This window comes from Pagrus major, chromosome 9, assembly GCF_040436345.1.
Source record: "Pagrus major chromosome 9, Pma_NU_1.0".
In the NCBI taxonomy this organism is placed as follows: domain Eukaryota; kingdom Metazoa; phylum Chordata; class Actinopteri; order Spariformes; family Sparidae; genus Pagrus; species Pagrus major.
This window is the reverse complement of record NC_133223.1, coordinates 17,125,117-17,152,785: the sequence shown is the minus strand read 5'-3', so window position 1 is coordinate 17,152,785 and position 27,669 is coordinate 17,125,117. Positions and strand designations below refer to the sequence as shown.

The following is a 27,669-nucleotide window of genomic DNA, read 5'->3' as shown; positions in this document are numbered from 1 at the left end:
TGACATTTCCCCGTTATTGCTTTCAGGTTTTATCACTCCAACTGGTCACTTCTCTCTCTTGTCTTCCAGGAAAGTGGTTGATGCCAATCACAGGGAGAGGTGGGTCTCCAACAATACGTACTGGGAGCTCCGCAAAAACCCCGGCTTCATCAACATGGAGTATACAGTGAGCCTGTGGTAGCACACGGACCGACACGTCCGTCACATCGTCATCACAGACAAGAAGGCTGTTACCTATGCACCATGAGGTGTTCAAGAGAAACATGTTAATGATAAACATCCGTGTGCATGGACTGCAGAGCTGAGGGATGGCCCGACGCCCCGGCAACCCTGTCGAGGTTTCTGTGGCACCGCCGCACGGTCACCCATCCATGGAAACATCCCGTAGGATCACCTTCATTGTGCTTGTCGAAGCTGGGTTGTCAGGGCAACAATCGTACCACTCCTATGTAGATCTTTCCTCAGCTCCTTTGACTTCTGAGTATGTCCTTGCCTTAAAAAGACACCCATACACACAACTTAGCGCTCTTTCTTTGAAGCAGTTTGGGTTAGACTAGTCTATGAAGTAGTCCTTTTGATTACCTACAATACAATGCATGTGTAGAGAGCAGCTTTCACTGGCATCAAGCCGTATTTACTATATCATCAATTATTGTAGAAAAAAAGAGGTATTTTTATAAAATATCTTGGACTCAGAATTTAGTGAAATAGCATTATGTGGATTGGCAGATTTTATTTATTTTTTGCCTTTTATTACTGTTGAATCTGTGTGATAGCAGTTCTCTCTCTCGGGAAACAACTCATTTAAAAATGAATCGCAGCAGAGGAAGTGCGGCCGCCGTAGATGGAATATTTAATGAGGATCTTCCCGCAGCTCATCACGTGGTGGAAGGAGATTCAACTGTAAATCCTACTCTGGTGTTGTGGACATGTGATGCGGGACACACCCACAACCTTTACAGAGGTTTTCCTTTTTTGAACCATCAACACAGATCTGTCATGGAGTCCGGTTTCTCCTCGCAGCCGGGATTTTGTGTAAATAGAGGGACGACCTCACCGGCCCTCCCCCTCCTCCCACCGTCTAATTTTAAACATAGTTACATGAAACCGACTCCTCTGAATCACATGGTTACATAAATACACACATAACTCCCTCCATATATAGTGGGCACACGTTCAAACTCCCTTTCTGAATGTGGTGCAGATGGACCTCTGGATCTCACTGAAGTTATGGACTCAAACATCTAACACTCATGTGGATCAAAGGTCTAAGAAAAGATGGTGGAGTAGGTTGTAGAGACTGTAAAGTCCTCTGAGCTTTATAAATAACATGTGACAGTGAAACATGAGAAACACAGTCACATATTTCCATCTACACCCAGCCAGTGTGTACACTAAAGGTGACATATGTAAGAATTGTTATTTAAAGAAATTAACTAAAACTAACAACAGAATGTGAAGGAGATAATAGTTTTAACGTTATGACAGACGTCTATGTGCTGAGTTGCTGAGATATCTACTAAAGTTAGCATGCTAACCAGCTAGCCCCAGCCCATTCTGTCTATTAAAACCACTCCAATCTGCCAGTCCGGACCACTTACTGCACGGCTAACTGAGGTAGCTAGCTAACAGCAGCTACAGTTAGCTACAGTTAGCAGCAGTTAGCGGTTACGTGATATGCTGCCTCCTATCTTCCTCTTGGAATTGAAGAGGTGGCCAATTCTTACATATTGCATCTTCAAACTATCAAAAATAATAATAAACAAATTATTGCTGTTATGACATATTTCCATCAAAGTTCACCAAAGCCCAGAGAGATATCTTAAATTGACATCCTCGTTCTAAAAACCCCAAAAAATAAATATAAAATGACAGAAAACAAAATAAAGTAATAACTTTTTTTTTTTCACTACAAGTAACTGTTTGGTATTTTTTCTTTATAAATGATTAATCAATAATAATAATGATTTAAAAAAAAAAAAACTTTTCCTGGTAACATTTTATATTAAAGGTGCACTATGTAACGTTTCTTTTGCAAAAATGTTGGTCATGTGTAGTTCTGTATCCTCCTCACCTCAGAATAACTCAAAATACATTTTGTTCTAATGTTTACAAACACCAGTGCACCTTTAAGGTACATATATCAACCATTAACTAGATGCTCATTAGCATGCATCTTAGTCGCATATTGGATGTTTATTAATCATTATAAAGCACTTATCCTTATCCTAATTACTACTCATTGATAGTAGTTATTCGTTGTACATGGATTCAGCAAAGCATATTAAGATTGTAATTCATGTACAACAACTTCTTGACTTACTATCAGTAGAAATTAGGTGGTTATTGAGGGAAAACTCTTAGTTAATGAGCGATTAGTTGTAGAATATTGTCATGCAGAATAAGGCAAATAATAAATGCTTTATAATGACTATTACAGACCTAAAATTCTACTAACGTACGTGATAATAAGCAACTAGGTAATGGTTAATATGTGTAACAATATAAAGTCTTTACCATTTTCTTCATCAGTCAATAGCATTGAATCAGCCCCTTATAAAACACTGGAGCCACCTACAGGTCGACCTGTGAAAATGCAGTTTCAGGACACTGAAGGTCAGAATCTGCTCTTTTTTCTTTAAATGTTTTAAATGTTAAAGCCAAACAAGTCTGTACAGTAACAATGACACTGTACAAGGATCAAAGATGGTATTTTAATTAATGTGTCTGATTCCCCGGAGACTTTACTGCTATGATCTGGGCTTCTTGCAAAGCACCAGTCACTTATTTGCAGTTTGTGTGTTTATTGCAAAGCAGATGAGCTTTAATGTTTTAACTAGTGTCCCCCTCTTGTGTTACAGAGTGAGAAAATATAACACGGAGCTTCTGATTGAGATCAACCCCAACACACACACACACAGACACAGACAAGTAGTCACACACTGTCACACCTTGAGTCCCCTCATTCGGGACTTGGGCTGCAACTAAGGATTATTTTCACCATTAATTGATAATTCAATTAGTTTATAAAATGTAAAAAACGAAATAAAAAAAAAATGCTCAATACAGTTTTCCACAGCCCAAAGAGTCATCTTCAGAATTGCTTTATTTATCCAACCCCCAGTCTGAAACCCACTCTGACTATCAGCAGCAAATCTTTACATTCAAGAAGACATTTTCTGCTTGAAAAATGACTGAAACGATTAAATGAGCAATCATTTAGTCTTGAAAGTGTCCAAAAATGTTTAAAAAAATAATAAATAATAATAACAAAAATACTCATCACAGCTTCCCAGAGCACAAAATGAAAATATCAAATGTAATGCTTGAAGAATGACTGAACCGATTAATAAAACAGTTTGATTAACTGACTTTAGTTGCAGCTCTATTCGGGACTGCAGGGCGAGGACGCTGAAGGAGCAAAAGAGGGAATATAAATATGTAGAATGAAAACTATGTGAAGCAAATCCATTGTGTGCACTGTTCATATGGTACTGTAGATGAAAAACCAAAAAGGTAGTACTGCTTTGCATCCATATCCTTATTTTTTAATGTGCTTTTAATTTTAAATACCCCCCCGATTACAAACTCAATGCTACGACTCGTCAGTTTCACTTGCTGTGCCTTAATGCATTTATTAATGCCTCACCAACACACTACCGAGAAGAATCCCCATGCCAAGAAGGTATGCCATAAACAACTCCGCACATTATCCAGTCTCCACCTGCCTACAGATGATCAATTATATCCATAGACAGCGTTTAGGTCCAAATGTCTTGGAGATCTCTTTGACATTAGGAGAGAAAAAAGGTTTATTTGACTGTAAAATGCTTGCAGTGTTATAAAAATATTCTGCACTGCTCTGCTACTCCAACATGTAACCAATACATTTCTGGTGATCACTGTAAATACAGCACTTTTAGAAGTGTCACTACTGCAGAAGCCGATTCCTTTTTTCCTCCTACATCAGCGACTGAATCACGGTGGTTGTTCGAGGAGGTAGGGGCGAAGCTTTGTGTCGTGTTAGAGTCAGACTGTAGTGAAAAAATACTCATGAAAACCTCCTCATGCTTTCTTCATCCATCGTTCTACCTGCATGTCTAGACAACTTAGCCTGCCAATGAATGTTGCAGATGCCTTACGAAAAAAGAAGAAAAAAAAAAGAAGTGGTTTTTGTTTTCTCAATTGGCCTCTCGTGTGTTTTTTTTTTTTTTTTGGACTGACATGTTTCACGAAGCACCGTGTCAGCTCTGTTTCTTTCAAATCGATTTCCCGATGGGTACCTTCTAAAGTGCAATTTTAACAAAGTACATATCTTTCCATGAACACTGTACACTGCTGCTACATAGTGCTTGTTCTAATAAAACTGTAAAACTCAAGTGACCACGAGTGTGTGCTTTGTATGGAAAGACGAGGCCTTAAAGTCCTTTACAGTTGTCCATGTCAGGTTTCATTGTGTCGATTTAGTTAGTTTAGTTTAGTCTATAAATTAAAGAATTAAAAATGTCACCGTTTCCCAGAGTCCATGGTGACATCTTCAATCCAAAATCTAAAGATATTTAGTTTGCAATGACAAAACAGAAAAGATAACTAGGGATATTCACTATTATTGTTTGAGTAATTAGAAATCATTACTGAATTGTCAGGAGAAAGTTGCTGATTATTTTTCTGTCCATCGCTTCATTAATCAACTAATTGATTCATTAAAATGCTTCTGAAATTACAAACCAACTCTTATTGTATAAATGATTAGGGTCCCTTTGGACTTTAAAAACCTGGAGCTGTTTTTCTACGAGTGTCCCCCTTTCGTTTATATCCTACAAGCACAGTATCGTTTCGCACACAGCCATGCGAGTGTGTTTCACACCATTTCACTGATCAGCCAAGGAGACCACTAGCTTGTTAATATGATGAAGAACATTCTGGATTTAAAATACTTTATATTTTTATATTTTATGAGGAAGGAAATTAATTTACCGCTGAATGTAAATATAATTTTTCTTTGTGTACTAGAAAACCTTACATGGCAATGTTTAAGTCCCCCTCCACTCAAAAGTGTGTACTTACTGTTACTTCTCTTTATGCCAAGTTTGACAATAGAAAACAGTTTTTAAATTAATCTCCTGAAAGAGGAACATTTTCTGTGCTCATGTATACACCCCCTGCAGATAGACTTAAAAGATCTGGCCCTGACATAGCTGTAACAGCAATGTGGACATCATTGCTTTCCTGCCGAGAGCTGAGACTGAGTGACCTTCTGGGCTGTCACATGTAGAAAATAAAACTTCATGAGTGTATGTGGAGAAGCCCAGTTCCTGACCTATTCCCCCAAGACACTTAGAAAGGGGCCAAAGACAAGACACAGCCATACACCTGGTGGAGTGAGTGTGCACCCAACTGGGCATCTGTGCAGCCTTACAGATAGTAAAGTACGCAACCCAATGAGAAAGGATGAGGTCACCCACAAATGAAAATTCAGTCATTATCTACTCACCTCCATGCAAATGCAAAGTCAGGTGAAGTTTTGTCGTCCACAAAACATTTCCTGAGCTTCACAGCCAACAACAACAAAAAATTCACACAACATTCCATGAGGTTGAGTGGACAAAGACTGAATTTTCATTATTGGGTGAACTGTTCCTTCCTCAACATTACTAATATTATCAGTTACACATCATCGTCAAACATGACTTACTGCAAGTTTGCACAAATACAGGCCCTGTAGTTAATTTATAGAAAATGATCCTGTTTTAAACTGCAGACACAATATTGGTCAGAAAAATCTCAAGTCGTTCAGCCCCAAAGACTCATCTCTCTGAATAATCAAAATCGACGAATTACATATTTTCTTTGAATATATTTTGAACATCCCTCTGTACGATCAACATGTGCTTTCTCACCACACAAATCAGGAGTGAACGGAGCGGTGCACAGGCCCTGATGTAACTGCCTTTGTGCCAAATACAACAGGATGTACAGCCTCATGAATGGATGCTGTCAATTGGTCATCTCCCACGAGAGAGGTTTCATTCAATAACACTTGAACGGCTCTGGAAGCACCGCAGCAATCTTTTCTCTCAATGCTCTCTATTGTGTGACCATTAAGAGGAACCAACACTCGTTAACATTTAGTGTTTATTTCATGTAGTCATACACATGTTGTTGCTGTTCTCCACCAGGGTTCAGTTCACACAGATTTATTAAATATATCACGTGAGGAGCGCGCACACACACACATACATACATATACATACACACACACGCACGCACGCACGCACGCACGCACGCACACACACACACACACACACACTGCAAAAAATGCTAACAAACCAGCAAAATAAGAATGTAAAGAAACACGTCATATCTATAAAGAAACATAGTCAACCAGATAAAGACAGCAGGTTTTGCACGCAGATTGCATACTGACAGGTGGAGGAGTGGAGGTAGGAAAAAAATAAATAGTCAAAATAATCTCTTTTTCAATTTCATTTCATTTTGTTCACAGAGAGGCAGGTGTTTCTCAAGGTAATTTAAAAGTTTAAGATCTTCTATTGGCTATGCACAAACAACATGCAGCGCAATATGATCCTGCAGGGATAAACTATGTAGAATAAAAAAATTAAATTAAGTCAATTTGAACCTAAAAATATCCGACAAAAAAAAAAGAGGCGAAGATTTTCCATTTTCCACAAATAAAGCCGGGCAGTAGTTCAAACTATGCATGTAAAAATGTCACGAGGAAGCGCTTCCTACTGTTCATATTTCATTTACACGTGTACATCTGCTTAAATATGTCGAAATAACACATGATGGCACAACCTAAAGACATAAGTTAGATTAGATTCCTAAACATTGAGTTTGTCTTCTCACAAATACTGTCTAAAGTTGCCGAGTCAAAGTCAGTGTGATCTGCTTTGTGATATGCACAATTATAAAAATATACCTTAACTTCATGTCATCCATGAGCAGGAAGACTAAAAGGAAGAACAATCTACAGCTTCATCATGACTGCTGATGTATGGGACGATAGAGGTGAGGCTAATGTTGGCTGTGTTGGTTTTACTTGATGGAAGCCATGATCTTGATGTACTGGAGGGCGCTGTGTGCAGCGTCGTTGTGAGCGTTGCTACAGGAAATGCCTGTCCCGTGACACACGGTGACCGGGGAGGTGGACAGCTCTGCCAGGCACTGGTACTGGCCGTTCACCGTCAGCTCGTCTGTAGGAGAGAGCCACGCACGTCAAAACATGACACGACCAGCAAAAAAACACAGCGTTCCCTTTGGGTTCTTTCCATTCAGCTAATTATGTGTCTCCAGCCTGGAAATCAACTTATGTGGGGGCAAATAATGTCTCTGTAATTTGCACCCTGGTTCCTGCAACAGAAACAAACTAAGTTCCTCCAAATGATCCGAGTCCTTCGGGGGAACGTTCCAGCAGTGGGAGTGCAGCTTTACTGTGCCTGAATCCTTTCAGAACAAATAATATAGTTTTATCTATGCCTTATTTATACTGGTGAGGAAGTGAGGAGCCACAATAGCTAAATGGAAAGCACCCTGTATGTTCGCAGCCGATGTGGTGTGTGTTTTCTCACCAATGTCGAAGTATGTGACCTCAAAGCCCTGCTCCTTGGACAGCTCCAACATCATCTGAATGTAATCTGTGTTGGGAATGCTCAGCGGGTTTCTTCTCAGTAAAGAAATCTTCTCTGATGATGAGTTCCTCAAGTTCTCAAATCGTACACTCGGTTTAGGAGTCTACAAAATAAAATAAAAAAATGAGATGCAAACACAAAAAACTGACACAATTTCAAGACTTTAAATGAAATGTTGTAGCTGCTTCCAGTGGTCGCTTCCCACAGGCGAGAGGTTTTTGACGTACCCATGTGATTTCAGAACAGCCTGACAGATTCTGAAGCTTGACCACCATTTTCTCTGCAGCTGCCTTTTTTGCTGCCTTTTTTGAATTTCCTACAGCTGTGAAAACATCAGACAGAGATTAAGACCGGGACGGACAACACTAAATTGCAGTCCCTTGCACAAATTTCACAAAAACACCCGCACACACCCTTCTCTGACAGGGACTCCATTCGACAAGTAACAGTGAATTCTCTCCTGTGTGGCGGACCGGCCTCCAGTAAAACTGAGTATTCAGGAAGACGCCATCCTCTCTGCAATGCCAACTCCTGAAATCAAAGGCCAAATACAAGAAAGTAAAGAGGAAAGGGAAACAGTATTTTATTATTCCAGAACAATTATTGTCGTATAATACAGTTCGTGTTGCTATTGCTTTGTGACGTGACAGATGCGCACACACACACACACAACACAAAAACAAAACCAGCACAGCCGTGTTTTACACACCTGCAGTATCCCCACCGAGTTGGGATGGTTGTTTGTTTCTGCTGCATCTCCGTTACTCTCAGACCTCTCAGGCTTCACAGGCACATTCCTGTCGGGAATTACATCAAAGCAGTTACCACAGCTGCAACAGCTCAACACTCACTACAGGCGGCCAGTTAACCAGTTTGATGTTTGTACTGGTGTACTTCAACACTGAATATGCAAACACAAGACGAGGTTTGGGCAAACTCAGTTTAGGGCTGCAGCTAACCTGCCGATTGTTTACTCAATTAATTATCTCAGATATACCAGTTTACTGAAGCCCAAGATGATATGTTCAAATTCTTAGTTTTCTATTCGTTTGCTTACTTTTTAATAAGATGAAGTTAAAGATTAAAGACTCCGTGATGCACACTCTCAGATTTTGAGCACTTCTCCTTTGCAAAGATAATCCATCCACCTGTCAGGCGTAGCTTATTAAGATGCTGATTAAAAAACACGATGAGTACACAGGTGTGCACAATTCAAAGCCACTCTAAAATGTGCAGTTTTATGGAACGACACAATGGCACAGAAAAAGACACATAGTCACATTTGGGAACCTGTAAGCAGAACATTTTTGGCATGTTTTTTTTATTATTGTGAATTATATACAGAGGCTAAGATGGCTGTTTTATTATTACTTTAAAAAATGTATATAAATATATGTAACACTGAAGGCCGGTCTGATGCCTTGATCAATAATGGCTACTCCTTGATCTGACATTTTTACCCTTCATTAATTGCTACAGTTATCAAGACGCTATCTTTGCATGCTGGAATGGCACTGCTGATCTCTAATAAACATAAGTAAAAAGATGAAACAACCATTTGTTGTCTCCTCCTCGTTATCTCAGAAAGCTTATTATCTCACTCGTAACTAGTGTAACTTGCGATCTCAAAAAAAGGGCATCATTAAAACAAACTAAACAATAAAATAATTACAAGCACAGTCGTTCTCGGCTTCTGCAATTATAATAATTGTTGCCGATTAATTTTATTTTCATAATCATTTCAGCTTTACTCACACTGTTCCAGCGTCTATGTGCAGAATATTGAGAGCAGCCTCTGCAGCCAGATGTTTAGCAGCCTTTTTACTGGGACCTTGACCTGAAACAAAACAATGATCACAGACAACATTACAGATTATCTGATAAATTACAAGAAAATATCACAGTCAGATGAAAAAAGCACCATAACCGAGAGTCACTTAGGCACTCACAAAGGCTAAAACATGAATATGCTTGTAAAAATTAAAAAATATATATATATAATCCCTCAACCCTAAAGATGTTTTGAGGCTACAGGAAAGGACCTATAGAAAAATCTGTTTGTAAAATGTTTAAAGATGTAGAGACTGTATTACTACTACTTCAACACTGATAGCTTTGTACATGCTTCTCATCCTCTTCCTTGGACCCGCTCTGTTCTAGATTAACTGACAACAAAGCAGAAGTGACAAATAATACGTTACGTTATTAGTATATGATTTCTAACTCAAACACGAGGCTTAATCCAGTGACAGGCAGCTATCGACAGAGCAGCAGTGGGACTGTAACTCACCTGTGCAGCTAACATCTCCGACTTTCACACTGAAGACAAAGCTGGGCTGGTGAGCCTCTCCTTCAGCCTTCTCCATCATATACACAGGCAGGTTGCCAGTTTTGGTGCCATATTCATGCAGGATCTGTATAGGTGTCTTCCCGGGGCTGGGCCTCTGTGACTCATTTGAATTCAAGCTGTGTGTATTAAAATAAGCATATGCACACAGTTAACTAGGGGCCAAATTATGTTATATCTGAGCTGGATATCAGGGATGTTTATGGAACAGAAATAATGAACACAAACGTAGAACTCATTTACAGCAGGGAAAGATTACTGCAAAATAAAACATATGTCAACACAGTTAAGTAGTATTTACAGGCCAAATCATTCATCTTTTTCATCAGATATTTGCATTTTATTTGCATATACACACATGGAACACCCAAAAATAGTCTTTCAGCTTTGTTAAGGAGAATTTAAAAGTTATTGCAGGTCTATGATCTGAGGCATTAGCGTTGGGCTTTGGGAAACACTGATCAACATTTTTCACAATTTTCTGACATTTTATCGACCAAATAACTAATCGATCAATCGAGAAAGTAATCAACAGATGAACAGACAATTGAAATAATTGTTACCTAATCAAACTGTCACCAAAGCCTTTACTCAGTGACCAGAAGAAAAAATAGACACCTCTTGTATAATTGTAATACAATCTAATAAATCAGCCATCAATACATTTGGAAATGTGTTAGGTAAATGGAGGTAGACCTAACTTTGCCGACATCTTTTAGGATAATATAGTCCAATACAACCTGTCCAAAAAGGACCAGAATTGATTCTCTCTGATCGTCTACACAATAAAGTTTGTAGTATTAAATACAGGGCTAGATTTCACTATACTGTGTATAAACTGTTTCAGTGTCTTCAAGTCTCAATGGTCAGCTTTTCACAGACTTGTCAGGCGTTTTTAAACGAGGGCTCAAGGATGTTCCACTGAAATTGAGAAATGCTCAAGAGCACAGAAAACAGGGTTCGCATGTGACGTCCATGAGCATTAAAAAAAAGTTCAAATGTACGAACTATAGCAGCAAGGGCTGTGTCAGGGTAATTGGGATGTGAACCATAATCACACTGATTTACAATTTTGTCTGATAGACAGGTTATTATTAAGTGAATCCACCATTCACTTTTATTAAACCGCATGTGAAATGAGAGTCTTGCACTCAACTATCCACAGATATGCCTCTGCCCCAGCTCTCAAGCAGGATCCTGCACCTGCACACTATAAAGCTGATGTCAACTGAGGGCTGAACTTACTGCATGTGAAAGACTGTTTTCACATATAAATGCAGTTTTTGCAGCTTTGCAATTCAAGACACATACAAATGACATTAAATACACTTTAGTACAGTTTTGGGGTCGACATAATAACTTGCTGGTTCCTTCTGAATCCTCTTATTGGCGTATTCATTGTTATCAGATCAAAATATAACAGTTTGCCTGCAGCTTCACTTCCACTCTCAGCCACAGTGACAATTAAACCTGACTGTATCGTTAGCTAGCCGACACATCCAAGCTAACGCTGTATTTGCAATGCTGTATAATAGGGATATTTATCCAACACAAACTACACATTTGGATAATCTTTCTCCACAATTAACTCGAGAATTAACACGACACAAATGAAAAGGGAGTTTCGTCCATCAAACCTAAGACACGGTATCGTTGTGTTAGCAGGCTAAGCTAATGAGAGAGACGGTGGCTAGCGTTAACTAACGTTGACGCTGTTAGCTTGTGTCAATTAATTAAAAGTCTGCATTTCCTCTGAAGCTAACAGAGGGTCTCTGCAGGATAACTTACGATTATTCATTTTGAACATTAGCAATATGACAACGATGAAGGCATCTTTTAGGTGACAGATAAAAACACAATATCATTAAGACCCAGTTCACACAATTTCAGTCAACGTTAATTAATCTCAGACCTGTCAAAATGTAGCTAAGTTAACACTCCTGGCTAAAACAACAGCCAGTTAATGTCATTATGGCATTTTCTAGTTTCAGTTCTCTATATTGAGCTTCATAGGCAACATTTAACTGTGAGTTACTTGAGAAACTTTACTTCGCTGATATTTTTGACACTAAACGTGATATAGTTCAACACTTAACGTGAGGCGACCCGCACCTGTTAAATACTGACACACTGTTACAGTAAACTGGTATCACTCTTTTAATTAATCTTTAAATTAACTAACTAACCTCGTGTCGGCGGAGGTTTGCATTGCTGGTGATTGATATCCCTCCTGCGACATGTTCACAACGTCCTGTCGTTTGTCAGGCTGGTTGATTAAAGTCTCTGCTGCTGGTGAATGGAAAACAAATCTCAGACAACAAGTTGAGATGTTTTTCTCGGTATCTAGTTATGTTATCATGAAGAATATGAAATGGCCTTATGATGCTAACTACTCTTCATTGAAACCCGGCCGGGGAAACTACCGGATGTAATATCATATCAACATCCGGGTCAGCGGCGGGTCACCTGACGTAATGTGTGTGGTCTGACGTGTTTACCGCCCCCTGCTGGTGACGCGTGTAGCTACTGACAACTGTTCATGGCTTCCTGGAGAGCAGAGCTGGCTGCAGGTTGAGTTTTCACTCTTGATAGTGAAGGTACTGAAGGTTGAAGTTGTCTTTAAAAAAATGGGAGCTTTGTTCTCTATATTGTGTTGTTACTGGGGGAAGTTTCAGATGCAGATAGGCTACTTTAAAAGGTCCAGTGTGTAGGATTTAGGGCCATGATAATGTAGTAGGCTATATAATCACCCATAAATAAGAATTTATGTGTTTTCGTTACCTTAGAATGAGCCTTTTGTAGAGAGCCGAAGTCTCGCCACTTACGGTTTTCCCTCATGGGATCTTATTTTGGAAAAACTTTGTATGGTAGTCTTTATAATTAATTTGGTGTTAACTCATCTTTGAAATTAAATTGACAAACATCACATGTATAGTTCATGGCACAGTTCAAACGGGATCAAAAAATGATGTCTCTCTTCATTCACTACCATACCAAGTTTTTCCAAAGTAAGGTTCCCATGAGGGAAACCGGAAAGGGGCGAGACCTCGGCTCTCTATAGAGAGCGGCAGGGATGACATATTCTCAAGTTTATGATACTTACAAGGTTTTGTTCGTCAAGATCATCTTCACAAATGAACACCACTTTTATGATTTGTAAATGAAGTGTAAATGAGATTGCTAACGCTATAAACAAGTTGTAAAGTGAGAGCTGTTTCTACAGTAGCAGAGAACAGACAACCAAACACCACCTTTAGAGAGGGCCTTCTGCATTTCTGGCTGTCACGGTAGAAGGGCTGCTCAGTTGGATGCAATCTGCAACCACAACACTAGATGCCACTAAATCCAACACAACGGGTTAAAACTAAACCCAGTTTGAGCCATTGGAAGAATGAGACAACTCTTGAGCAAGTTACTAAGTTTCTTTTCATTATTATAAACTTTTTTTGTTAATGAGGTAGCCCTGTTTTTTGTTATTTTATCTATGTATTTTTTACTTTAATTTTTCATTTCTGTCATATTTGGATTTGGTTTGGTTCTTACTCAACCTGAAACAGAAAATGTGATGAAAATGTGTTGCTTGAAATTGTAATGTGCTCAATTAAAAGGGCTTTATCAGTGGTGCAAGAACTAAAAGTGAAGTCACTCTGCAGAACACTGTCAGCGCGTTACTTTGATTATGGTTATTTCAAGGTGTTCACTTTGAGGAGTTGCACTGAAGGCTAGGCAAGTTATAGATGTAACAAAAGGAGCAGTCACATGCCTATAAACAAACAAAATGAACAGACAAACAACTAAATGTTTTTACAATCAAAGCGTGTCATGATTTTATTGTTTTACTGATAAAATAATGCTGTGCTTGAAATTCTTCAAAGATTTTAGGGATTTCGGATGTGCATGTGTATGTTTACAGCCTTAATGATGAAAGGGACAAGAATTAAACAACAGTATATTGTAGTAGTCCCAGGAAAATTTGGCTGATAGCGTCATTCCATTATCCATGTATAAATGTACAAAAAGAGAGAATACAAACAATACGAACGGCATTTACTCCTAAATCTCAGGGCATGACTAAGTAATACATTCGTACATTCAATATTCAAGTTCAGCATTAAAAATAATGTAAAACGATGTAAGTGGAGGACAGTAGATGGAGGCAGTCATATCCACTGTATAAACCGTAAATAATGTCTAATTGTTTTCAAGCTTTTAACCACATCTCAGTCTTCACTTGTGTCTCAGGGATCATCTGATGTGTGAGTCGATCAGAGAAGCAGCAGATTTATTGCCATCAGTGTCACAGGCGTGGAGGAGGAGCTTCCGGGATCGGAAAGACCACTTTCTTAGTGAGTGAGAAGGCTGGTTGAGGCATCTGCTTCTTCATACCGCTGGAATCAGTCTTATGGCTAACATCTGCATTCACTTTTGTCAGGATGGTCACAAGGTCACAACCCCTGAGAAAAAAACACAAACAAACAAAAGATACAGCAAGATAGTGAATTAAGAAACTCTCTCACATATCACAGCAGAAACTCAAATTAGTTGGGTTAGAAGTATTCAAATCATACTGTCTGTAGAAAATAGCAATAACACACAATATAAGTACTTCATTGCAAGTAAGAATAATGCATTCAAGATTTCATTAACGTGAAGTACACACAATGTGTGTATTTTGTATGTAAAGCTCCAACCTCATTTGCTGGATAAGGGATTAAAAAGACAAATCAGAGAGAAGAGAGTTCGAGCTAGCTGACCAGCTAACCTCACTAGTTTTAAACACCTACCCACCTAAAAGCGAACTGTGAAAAGTGAGGTAACTACAGACCTATACTGTAGAGTTGGCACCAGAACCAAAAGGACGTGCAGTTTGTAAAGCAATTGTACTTAATTACTTTCTACCACTGAAAAAATGACACCATTCAACACTGATCAATATTTAGCTTCACTAACCTGGGCACCATCTTGACAAGATTTTGGCACAACGACTGGATAAACCACGTGCCCCTTGACCTCTCTCTGAAAGAGACGAAAGAAGGGACGGTGGCCATTCCCAGCAGGAAATCTGCAACGGATGGCATGGAGTCTTTCATTTCAAAGGCATCGCGATGAACAGGACCTCGTGTGGGGCCATCAGAGTCTAAATAGACGGGCGTCTGCTCCTTAGTGCCCTGGCAGGCCTGGATGAAAAACATCTTGGGTTTTTGTATCAAGGATGAGCAATATTGTCCACTGAAAGGTTCCATCAGCTCCCGAATATTGACGGTGTCGCCGTCCACACCGTACACACCCCCCTCATTGCCGTGGCTGAGAATGACACACACCAGACAGTCCATCTGACTGTGGTCTCTGCTGCCGAGGTCCTGCATCACAGACAGCATCTTCTCGCCCGTACAGTCCTGATGTGTTTCTATCTCAAAGTGGAGCCATGAAAACACTTTGCGCACACACTCTGTAAGGCACACAGACGATTGTAAACACATGCAGGGATGGAAAACATGCATCAGTTGCCAATTGAGGTTTCTAAACCTAATTAAACAGACGCTTACCTAAATCAACCATGGTCCCCTCCCGCTTTGAAAGTTTCTTTTTTTTGGATTTGGTGAAGTCGTAGTTGTTTATTATCAGGCAGATACCTCTTTTTGCTGCAGTCATGGGATATGTTCCCAAATCCTACAGATATAAATCACAGATTAAATGATTCAAGGCAAACAACAATAACTTAAGTCAGCACATTCAGGGCCACTTTTCCACTCACTGTGCTTGTGACGCTAGTCGGAGACGTCTGCTCTCCAGAGCACGTCTCGTTCTCTTCAGGAGACATTACAGACGCATCAATTCTCACTATGGGACAGATGATCACAAGATGGAGGGGATATCATTTGGGGCAAAGATAAAGAAACACAAATTATATTTGAATAATATTTGGTCTGACATGTCCTTTAATTCAGAAAATCATTTAAATGACCTGTGGCAGAGACACAACTGCTCGTTGAGGTGCTTAAACCACTCACTCCATGTGACAGGGCCTCGAATTCATCTCCACCAGGAAACGTATTTGGAACATCTGGGAAAGATTTACAAGAGGATTCAGAATAAATCCACTCACAGCACCGCACATGAAAATATGCTTCAGTTGTAAAACAACCAACACGATGTAAGACTCACCCATAGAGGTGAAGGAAGAATTCAAGGAAGACTGAGTGGGACACAAAGGGAAAGACCATTAGACACAAAGAAATATTGAGATGTATTTGTCATGCAACTGTGTTCTGATGACAGATTCTCACCTCAGCCAGTGATGGCAGTCCTTCTGAGAAGAAGCAAAAGGTTGTTAGGATTATAATTCTCGACACAACGGTTAAAAGTACGACATGTGTTCAGTGTGACTGACGGCATTTACACATGAATCAACTGAGCATTGCTGTAGCAAGCAGGCAGCGTTTTTTCCAAAAACGGTGGGGATACAAGTAAGTATCGAGAATACTGTTAACATGTAAATACACTTAAGACGTGACAGACATGTACTTATAACTCTGTTTACCTCGCATTTCATTTGTGGAAGTCCTGACACGAGATTGAGGGACCTGATGAAGAAAACAGCAGACGATAATTTAATGGTAGAAATCTTTCACTGCAGCTCAGAGGGATTCGCAGCGATGTCAAAGAACTTACCACTTTTTCCTCTGAAGGGTAAGTGTTAGACCTTGGTCGGCTTGTTTCTTGAGCTACAGGGCCGCTGTGAGTTTCTGTTTCAATAGCAACGTGATTTACAGACAGATCAATCAGTAAATATTAAAATTAAATAAAAGAGAAATCTAGAAGAGAAAAATTGTATTGAAGATTTTTTAGAGATTAACTCAGTCAGTCCCTGCCTCCTTAGTCCATATATGCATGTATACATACTCTATCTGTAAACATTGTGGGGAAATGAATCTGTTCACACAGTCACAGCTACAAGGAATTTCATTTTGTGTGGATTCTGGTGGACCCTACGGACAAAAGAGGGATGTTTCCTCAGGCACGTACTGTAGTGGCTATGGTTAAGGCGAATGACTGTAAGAGAATGCAATCTCGCCTTGAGTGACTTCTTGGAAGCTACTAGTTGCTCTACTGGTTCCTGTCCTGCTGTCCTTACCTCACCACTTCCTGTCAACACTCTCACGACTTCCTGTTCATGCCCTCCCTGCTACAACATTTGCAATGAGAACGTTCTGCAGCTTACCCTGCTGCTCTTTATACTGGTTGATAAGCCCTTTCAGCATGGGACAGATCTGCTGAATTAAGGTCTCCAGTAATTCAAGGTCAGTTTCGTTGATGAGGTCATTGTGCTCCATCTCCAGGAAGACCTCCAGTGTAGTCTGAAAAGTTGAGCAAATTTACTGTTACTCTTATTGTTACCATAAGGTAATATGACGCATACTAGCATAATTCAAATATAGGTGTACATCACATGCAATGAACCAAATAAATTATTTAAAAATGTTGTGGTATTGTTTATTAAATATACTTTGTATGTTTATGACTAAACACCATCTAACTCTTCTCTTCAAACATGGGTTTCAAACATCGACACTGAAGATAAACTCACAACATGATCCTCCAGTTTTCTCCGCGGGAGCTTTTCGTTTAACAAGAACTTCATATCTTTCAAGTCATCAGCAGTCAAGTCTTCAGACAGGTTGTAGAGCAGCTTCCTGGAATTATAGAAAGATAATTACAAGTTAGGTCACTGCTAGAAACATTTTGCATCTTAAAAATGTAACACAAGGGGCGCCCCGGTAGCTCAGCTGTTGGAGCGTTTGCCCCATGTACAGAGGCTTTGTCCTCACTGCAGCGGCCCAGAGGTCGAGTCTGACCTGCGGCCATTTGCTGCATGTCATCCCCCTTCTCTCATCCCATTTCCTGTCATCGCTCAAGCTATCCTGTCAATAAAGCCATGAAAAGGCCAAATAAATACTATACAATACAATAGGTGTTTGGTTTTGGCATGGACCCTGCAGTTCAGTTTCAGTTTTGGCCTTCCAGCCCTGCTCTATAAGGTTTAGAAAGGTTTTCCTATTAACTAAATCACGTTAAAATGTACTTAAAAACATTGGTAGCCCACCTGTAAGGAGAGATGATATTTGAAGGTGCTTGGTCAGGGAGCTTGTGTGTGATCAGACGGTGTCGATGGATGATGCGGAGAAGCTCAGTCAGCAGTTGTGGTCGCTCAGCAGACAGTTCGTCTCGATCCCTCAGACGAGAGAAGAGGTCGCTGGCCGACTCCACCGAGGCGGGGTTTCGACCCAGGAGGTCAGTGCAAAGAAATGCTACAGCTTTAACCTCATCCTTATTCAGGTCGTTCGCTACCTCCAACAGCAGCTTCTGGAAACTCATGTTGTGCACTAAAAACAAGATGCAGGATGGATTCACTCAGGTTTCTCTGCTGTTGAGTAGTTAGACCTGACACTGACACCAAACCAGTTGTTCCTTCCTTATTTACTTACTGTACTTCCACAATTTCATGTAGTGACACTGACCACATGTAGCAACCTCAGCAATACTGGATGACAGTCTGCTGGAGCTGTTGTGATTTTTTTTTTTCAGTCCACATGTTGCAACTGGTTTGGCCTTTAATTTTGATACCTCCGTGTGTGTGTGTGTGTTAAAAAATATTAAGAGTAAAAGTACAAGTACAAGTACATTTATATATATTTATATGTATGTATACTGTGGGATGACCGTTTATTGGCCTGGACAATTATTGGATCATATCTCAAGCAGTTTACTGATTATTAGAATCAGTGTTTGTCTGTTTGTCTGTTTGTTTGTTTGTTTGTTTGTTTGTTTTAAAAAATACTGATGGAATAACTAAAGTTGTCAAATAAATGTAATGGAGTAAAAGCATTGACGAAATGTAATTAAGTACATGGACTCAAGTACTGTTCTTAAGTAGACTTTTAAGATACTTAATTGAGTATTTTTCCATTTTCTGGTACTTTGTACTTCCACTCCACTACATTTTGCAGGCAAATACTTTACTTTTTACCCACTACGTAATCAGATAAAAAAATAAATAAAAAAAATTCCAATAAATGAATAATAAATAAAGAATGCTGAATATCAGAGTTGATAATTGGCCAGGCAGAGAATCGATCGACACATAGCATACAGTATAAACAGCAAGTAAATATTTGTATAATTTACTTTTACTTTTGATACTTAAGTACATTTATTTTTCAGATACTTGAATACTTAGACTTTTACTCTTTGACCAAAGTAATATTTTAACACAATATCTTAACTTTTACTCAAGTATGACTTTTGGGTACTTTTTACAACACTGAGTAAAAGTACAATATAGGTGCAAAGTAGCAGAAAATGGAAGGAAGTAGTAAGTAAGTAAAGTATAAGTACCTCAAAATTGTACAGTAAGTAAATGTACTTAGATTACATGCCTGAGTAAGTGTGTGTGTGTGTGTGTGTGTGTGTGTGTGTGTGTGTGTGTGTGTGTGTGTGTGTGTGTGTGTAATAGAGCGAGACATGTTCATTAGTCACAGTGAGAAGGAAACTGTTTTAGAGTTTACAGAAAAACAAGTGACACTAAAGGATAAATACATGTCTTAACTTGTCCAGGCGCCATAAGAACAGCCTGACGCCAGGTATCATTACACGATCATAATAACCCTCACAGTCAGTCCACAGTCATCATCCAACAGTCATAAACTTTGATTACATATATTCTGCTCCATGTAACCAGATTGATGTGCTTGAAAAACGTGTTGCGGGTTGTTACCTGTTCGGAGATCAGCAGCTCAGACTGAACAGGAAACGTGTCATCATACTCCAAACAGACGACTGTAGACTGCTGATATTTATATAAATATATTGGTTTATAGTCGCATGAACTCTGAGGAGACTTGGCGGCTCGGCGAAGTTTCTCAAAACAACGAATCCTCAGACGAGGAAGTAGAAATCGAAAGGAAAACAGAGCGCGAGCGCGGCCTGAGAACCAATCACAGAGCTTGATTGGAGTGACGCACATGCCCTTGGCTTCTCAGCGCATGTCTGCTTTTGTCAAAACCACCAATTAGGTCCAACTTTATTTGAATCACAATGTGCAAAATGTAACATAAGCAGACGTATACTTTCTAAATTGACTCCCACATTGATTGGTGTCAGTTACCCAGCAGGAGCCAGTGTTGTTGTTGTAAAGGTTCAGACTGTGTAACCATTAAATGCTTAAAACTAAATGTATTTTATATTGCAGTCAAATTTGGCAAAGATAAAAAATGTACATGTCATTTGCAGCAGAATACACCTACAGTATTAAGTAGTAAAACCTCATTAATCGATGTGGTATGTGTGAAAATGAAATACTTTTGTTAATATAATGTGCAGTGTTTTTGTTTATTTGTCCAACAAAAACAAAATAATTAAATGCTTTTTTTTTTTACAGGTCTGGAACAACATTTCAACAACATTAGGGATAAGACACAAATCACATTGAGATTTGACTTGGTTGTGTTGACTTTATGAGCAGCGATTGATTAAAAAATGTGTACGATATTTACGGGAAATGTTTAGGATAATTAATCCAAGTCATTATAAATTTACAGACTCCCTTACTGTAATGAAGAACCGTCTGACCTCATGTGGTTTTGGTTAAATTCTGGGTAATGATGGCATTTGGTCTGTCTATCATATATATCGCATAATGCTCAGATTTGTATAGTTTTATAGTGTATTCGATAAGTCAAGGATGTACAACTTACAGCCATGATACATGAATTTATTTCACTTAAAATGAATGAACAAACAAATTAACCGGAAGTCGTCCAATTATTTTGACATGAATCCTCGTCAGTCCAAACATCTGAGCATAAAACCATTTATTTTGATAGGGACAAGTTTATCCGTAGCAGAGGAACATATGACAGCAAACACAAAATGTAACTGTACATCAAACATAGTTCAAATGTTTAATAACCATTTTGAATCAAATGTATGGTGGTTGTGAAATAAAGTGATCATTTTCTTAATCTGGAAACATTATAGTGTATTACCAGTGATAAATGATGTCAGTGATAAAACCAGAAAAACCTGCTACTGAGAACCACAAATATACTTTCGGTACTTGTAATGATATTATGGTGAAACACTGGAGTTTTTCAGTAGGTAAGAAAATACTGATAAAAGCTATCAAGGTGGTAATAATCTGAATTATTTGTGGTAGTGTGTGTTTGGTTTGGATTTGGTCTTCAGGGTCTTGATGTGTCCTCTGCGTCTTACTCTGACACTGAGCGACGCCCGGGAGTTCGCTCCTGAGCTGTTGAATCTGAAGGACTCTATGGAGGAAACACACACACACACACACACACAAGTTCAGCATGATAACACTTTTATGACAGAGTATTTATCCGTCCGTCCACATCTTCTACAAAACAAATCTTACACAGAAACTTGAGTGTGACTTCTTAACTCTCTACTACCATCAGTGAATTGAAGAAGTACTCAGATCTTACAGTAAAAGTAGCAGTACTACATTGTAAAAACTACAACTTTTACCTACTTACTTACTATTATTATATTATATTATATTATATTATATTATATTATATTATATTATATTATATTATATTATATCATATTACATTATCTTATATTACATTATCTTATATTATATCATATTACATTATATTATATTATATTATATTATATTATATTATATTATATTATATTATATTATATATTGATGCATGAATTCTCTCATGTTGAAGCTGGTAATGGTGGAGCTAATTTAAACAACTTTATATACTTTTATATCGTTTATCTGCTGACTAACTTTCTAACTGAATTTCCCCCTTGGATTAAACAAGTGTTTCTGCTACTCTATAATACGGAATGCATTCATACATTTTATTTCCTCCATTTTCCCGTGATAACGAGTTAATTTCATTTGTTTTCTCGAGATCTCGAGTTATTATCTCGAAATAACAACTGCCGTTTTCCCGAGATAACGGGATAATTTTCTTGAGATCTCGAGATAATGAAACTTTGTTTTCCCAAGATAACAATATAATTAATTCAAGATCTCAAGATAATGACTCTGATATGATAGGCCCGAGATTATGGAGACGCCCAGGACCTTTGTTTTCCCGAGGTAACGATATAATTAATTTGAGATCTTGAGAAAACAAAACAATAGTGCAGTATATTAAATCATTGCAGGAAACATCATTCAGTGTAGTAATGTCAGAGGAGCAGGAGCATATCGATCACCGCGTCACATATCTTTTCAATCAAGGCCTGACACAGGCTGAAATAGCATTATGTCTTGCTATTACAGATAATATACACATTAGAGTGCGTAATCTAAAAAGACGGTTAGCAAGGCTTCAGCTATATCGGCAGCGCAATCTAAGTGAGTCTGATGTCGACATTAACTACATAGCTGACCAGCTATGAGGTCCCGGCATCTCCATAATCATAATTATCTCGAATTAATTATATCGTTATCTCGGGAAAACAAAATTTCATTATCTCGAGATCTCGAGAAAATTATCCCGTTATCTCGGGAAAACGGCAGGTGTTATTTCGAGATAATAACTCGAGATCTCGAGAAAACAAATGAAATTAACTCATTATCACGGGAAAACGGAGGAAATAAAATGTATGAATGCATGGCCCTTTAGGGCTTCCGTACTATAATACTGCATCATAATTTATTTATTTCCAAGTTAATGTAATGGAGTAAAAAGTAGGCCTACCTTATTTGCTGCTGTAATGTAGTAAGTATAGAGTCGTAGAAAATACTTAAGTAAACAACAAAGTACCTCAAAAGTGTACAGTACTTGAATAAATGTACTTAGTTACAATCCACCAACAGTCTTTCCTCAGAGAAAATATGTCAACGCAGGTCATCTGACAGGCGAGTGAAGCTGGTAATTGTTACAAAAGTGGGAACAGAGTTGAACATGTAATTTGGGAGCAGATAAGACGTCTTTTTAAAGGTTGTCAAGGCTGAAAGTAATTACTGACTACTTTTATATTTGTGTATCTGTATTTTGAGTTGTGTATATGTTTAAAACTCTTCCTTTCATAATAACCATACATTATTAATTATTATGGAGTTAGAAAATATTACAGTAAAAGCTATTAAGAGACTCCAGTAACCGAGGAGTTGTAGAAGAGGAGTTGTTTTTTAACATTTGAGCAGTTTATAAACATGCACTGCACAATACATTGTCTAAAAAATGACTAATTGTGCCTTTAAAGTCTTGTTTTTGATGGAGCCACTCCTCACTTAACAGACCCGCCTTCTCTCTCCAACCAGTGGTGATAAAAGTATCCAAATCCTTTATTCAATTAACCAATTAAGATACATTACTTGAAGCATTATCGGAAGAAAAAGATATAACAGTAAAAAGTAAAAGCACTGATTATGCAGCAGAGTGGCTCCAGTCAGAGTCATTATTATGTGATTGTATCAGTATTTCCTATTTGTAAATGTGTATGCAACATTTTAAAATCATGTTTGAGTCAAGGATTAGTTCATTAAAACCACTTTGTATGACTTCTAAAGATATAACTACCCAACTTTATATAACATTGCGTAATTAAATACATTTTATAGATGCTTCACATGTTTTTAATGTTAAGTCTTAAGCCGCACTGTGAATGTGGAGATGCAAAAAGTAGCATTAATGGTAATATTGAACAGGTTATACCTCAGCACTTGAGTAAATGTAGGCTTCTTTCAGTAGTTACATTACACAAAGGTCATTTATCTGACATTTACTATTTCATTCTCAATATGATAGTTAATTTAGAATGAAGAAGAAGAAGAAGAAGAAGAAGAAGATAGCTGAATCCTCCCTCCTGTGTGACAGATGTGTGTGTTTCAGTCACTTACTGTCAGTGATGAGGGAGTGTATCGCGGTGATGTGTCTCCTCCCCAGGCCGTGACTCCTGGACAGCACACAGTCCAGGTAAAGGTCCCAGAAGACCCGGGCCAGGTCCCAGAACAGCGCCGTGTGCTTGTCGTTGTCTGACGACCTGAGGAAGACCATCAGGTCCCAGAAGGCGGGCACAGTGTCAGCGATCCTCGGGGAGCGCATCTCCAGCAGCAGAGCCGAGGACGAGTCCCAGCACTGCGGGTTGGCCCTGGGGGCCGTGAGGGGGTCCACCACGACCTGACCCGGCTTCTGGCCCTGCAGCGGGACGGAACACACACAGCCCAGCATGAACACCGCGGCTGCAGGTACGTTCAGGAGCACTGTGACCATCTGCAGAGGACACCGCACAGGTCAGCCATTGATTTATCAGTTTAAAGAAATCAATATTACTGTCGAAACAAATGAGCCTTTTAAAGTTATAACCTTTAAGGTTTTGTAATCTTTTACATATTTTATAAATACAATCTGTGTATTATAAAGTCAACATTTGAATTTCTGGCGAATAATCAACAATTTTAACAATAATCATCTGTTCTGCAAATCCAAATATGCAGATTAGGCCTGTAATTAACTAAAAAAAACAGAATGTAAGATCAAATATAAGAGATTATCATATAAAAGTAGCCTAAATAAAGACCGTTTCTATTAGTTTTGCAATAAAAACATATACTTACCACTGCAGCTGGGCCGACTCACAGGACTATAGTGTTGATTGGAGTTAGGTAAATATCTGTTGGGTCTTAATTGACGTCAGTGCCTCCCTCCTTTGTGAGCACTGGTAGCCTACTGCTTGTCACGTTTAATAATGTGCATATACAGCCTTATATGCAACCTAACTTCATGAACATTCTGCTGCCATCATCAATATTTTCACTCTATTGATCACGTTTAGAGAATCATTCATTTGTCCAATGACATTTTGGTTGTTTTAAGTCATTTGCATCATGCTTGATAAGCTTTTGTAATTATTTTATTATTAATAAAAATGATCTTTGTTGCATTATATTCAGATATATTTAATGATTCATTTGCAATTTAATTGTGTGCATGATCTGAAGGAGCAAAAGTAGCTGCTGAATTTCCCCTTGAAGGGTTCAGATTCTTTTTATTCAATAAGAAATTGTTCTGTTTAATGATGACGTGCTGTCAAAGATAAGTACATGTCTGAGGTCTGTTCTGAACATACAGATCAACCTGGTCAACAGGAGAAAGGACACTGGCTCTTCTGATTCATAAATAATATTTAATATAAAATTATGTTACTTTTATGCCCAGCTGTTTCTGAGCTCTGACCATATGATTGGTCCACTTGGTTGAAGGACCAGTTCTGAGTTTCCAAGTGTAAAATAAAAGATAAGACTATTGATCCCTCACCAGCACAAAAACAAGATGAATAAAATAAATTGTAAATGAAATATGTATATATATATATATATATATATATATATATATATATATATATATATATATATATATATATATATATATATATATATATACACACACACACACACATACATATACACATATATATATATTTACCTCATTTACATTCTTTTTTATCTATGTACATGTATATGTATATATATCTTCTTTAACATACATGACCAAAAAGGACAGTTACACATGATAATTGCAACCATAGCAATAGTAATACAGTAGCAATATACTAAAATTATTTAAAGCAACAACAACAAAAAAAACTATGAATATAATTGCACAGAGACATTGGATTTCACTGAATTAGATTGCACAGGATACAAACAGCAATTGAACCAGATAGCTGCATAATGTTGAAATAAAGATGTGTTATACTGAGGAAAATAGGAAATAAATAGGATATATACTTGTGATAAGAAGTGGTGGGTTATGCTGACAGTGACAACAGCAGTGTTACATTTATGTAAATATACATGTGTATAAACATACCCGTAGAACTGCAACTCACAATTATTTTCACTATTTCATTATTAACATGCCAATTATTTTCTCAGTTATTAAAGAAACAGTTTGTTCTATAAAACATCAGAAAATAGTGAAGACTACATAAGCAATCTGACCTGAGAAACCAGGCTGGTTCTGATGTCTGTAAAAACAAGCTCAGTCATGGGCGGTGTTTCAGAGAGTGGTGCATGAGTTACCTTTCTATGCTTTTACTTAAATGTCACATGCATAGCTGATCTCAAACATAATTACTTTCTCAGTGAGAGGCCAACGCTAAATGTACTGGATGGGTTTCTTCCTCAGTCTTTCATTCTTTTGGTGATGCAAAGAGGCAGACTTTATGACAGTTTCCGCTGCAAGGCCTTAATTATGACTTTAAAGTGTATACCATTTTTATATCTGAAAAACAAAATGTAACGTTGGGGAGCTACTAGACAGGAAGAGAGGCTGCAAGGTAATTATTATTATTACGAATCATTGTTTATGAGCATGTGCTATGAAGGAAGAACATTTCTAAGACAATCCATAAAGGTTTTGTCTACTTATCATCCTGGTCATACAGATCAGTGATTCACAACCCGCCAGGGTACCTGTACCCCGTGTGCAGCTGCCATGGGGAGCCTGCAGGGAAAGATGGTTGAGTAATAATACCTCAATTGACTAGAAGAAATATGAATTACAATGTGATTTAAAGACAAAATAAACCGACATGTTGAGTCAGACGTAACATTTGAATACTTTATATAGCAATTGAGAGTCTGTGAAAAAACATATGCGGGCAGGGACATTGACAAATAGCTAAAGTTAGCTTAAAGTATACGATAAATGGTTGAAATAATTAGCTATAAGTAAGGAAAAAAAGGTAAATAGCTCGAAGTAAACAGTATAAAGTCTCATTAAAATGATGATAACAGCTAGAAGTACATGTTTTAATAGTTAGCTAAAAGTCGACTAAAGGATAAACAGTTAGCTAAATGTTATGGATAAATGATTTAAATAGCTAGAATTGATAAAGAGTTTAGATAAGAAGAAATAATGGATAAACTGTTCAGATAGCTAACTAAAAAGCAATAAATAAATGGTGCAAATAGTTTGTTAGCTAAAAGTAAGTAGACTAACTATTGAATGTTGAACAGTTTAGCTCAAACTAAGGACTAAACGGTTTATAGCTTTAAGTAATACACAGTGGAAATACTTACATCTAAAGTGATGGACAAACAGTTCAAATAGTTCGTTAGCTAAAAGTAAGTAGCTGATTTTAATGGTTTAGCTCTAAGTAAGGAATAAACAATGTATAGCTAAAACTAATTGGCTAGATAAAGAGTAAAAAAAGTTATCTAAAAGTGATGGATTAACTGTTTGAATAGCTGAAAGCAGCATAAATGTTTAAAAAAGTAAACAAATAGGCTACTTCGTTAGCTAAAGTAACAGAACATATCTAAAAGTAGTGAAGACATTGTTGAAATATGTTAAAGTAATGGAAACAGGTGAAACAGATAACCACATGTATGCCTACAGACAGTAAGCAGTTGCTTTTTCCATATGTACAGTGCTCCTATTTTGTTAACCCCTTTTATATCAGTGGTGGTCGGCTTAATAACAGTCACCCGTCTCTGTAGGCCATAATGCAACACAGTTGAATTAACACCTCTCTAAAACCGTCTCAACAAAAACTGGACATTATAACCTTTATGATTTTTATTCTCTCAGCTCTCCTGCTTCTAATTTCCTCGTATGTATTTTTTTTAATACTTACTGTATGTACAACCTCATTACTATGTGTATCTTT

The 27,669-nt window shown here is 38.0% G+C and overlaps 4 protein-coding genes across 4 annotated transcripts in view; 1 reads left to right on the top strand and 3 right to left on the bottom strand.

Moving 5' to 3' along the window:
* osbpl6 (oxysterol binding protein-like 6) overlaps positions 1-603 on the top strand; it is a 34,238-nt gene extending 33,635 nt beyond the window's left edge. The window contains exon 22 of the mRNA XM_073473713.1: positions 70-603. Within this exon, the coding sequence (XP_073329814.1) occupies positions 70-181 (112 nt within the window). The 3' untranslated portion in view covers positions 182-603. The remainder of the gene's footprint in view (positions 1-69) is intronic.
* Positions 604-6,121: 5,518 nt separating this feature from the next.
* On the bottom strand, positions 6,122-12,435 carry prkra (protein kinase, interferon-inducible double stranded RNA dependent activator). The gene is made up of 8 exons (XM_073473778.1): positions 12,186-12,435; positions 9,943-10,118; positions 9,408-9,489; positions 8,362-8,449; positions 8,066-8,183; positions 7,880-7,974; positions 7,593-7,755; positions 6,122-7,217 (listed from the first exon to the last, which is right to left on the bottom strand). Exons 1-8 carry the CDS (start codon positions 12,236-12,238, stop codon positions 7,060-7,062), a joined length of 933 nt encoding a protein of 310 aa, XP_073329879.1. The 5' UTR covers positions 12,239-12,435; the 3' UTR covers positions 6,122-7,059.
* Positions 12,436-13,805: 1,370 nt separating this feature from the next.
* Positions 13,806-19,926, bottom strand: casp10 (caspase 10, apoptosis-related cysteine peptidase). Its single transcript, XM_073473579.1, has 13 exons — positions 19,775-19,926; positions 18,104-18,383; positions 17,588-17,693; positions 17,222-17,357; positions 16,672-16,745; positions 16,541-16,583; positions 16,287-16,309; positions 16,165-16,195; positions 15,965-16,063; positions 15,755-15,840; positions 15,546-15,669; positions 14,950-15,448; positions 13,806-14,453 (listed from the first exon to the last, which is right to left on the bottom strand). The coding sequence occupies exons 2-13, from the start codon at positions 18,373-18,375 to the stop codon at positions 14,297-14,299; spliced, it is 1,650 nt and encodes a 549-aa protein (XP_073329680.1). The 5' UTR covers positions 18,376-18,383; positions 19,775-19,926; the 3' UTR covers positions 13,806-14,296.
* A 3,959-nt stretch (positions 19,927-23,885) lies between these two features.
* Positions 23,886-26,044, bottom strand: LOC141001972 (protein FAM237A-like). The gene is made up of 2 exons (XM_073473137.1): positions 25,997-26,044; positions 23,886-24,266 (listed from the first exon to the last, which is right to left on the bottom strand). Exons 1-2 carry the CDS (start codon positions 26,042-26,044, stop codon positions 23,886-23,888), a joined length of 429 nt encoding a protein of 142 aa, XP_073329238.1.
* Between the last annotated feature and the right edge of the window lie 1,625 nt (positions 26,045-27,669).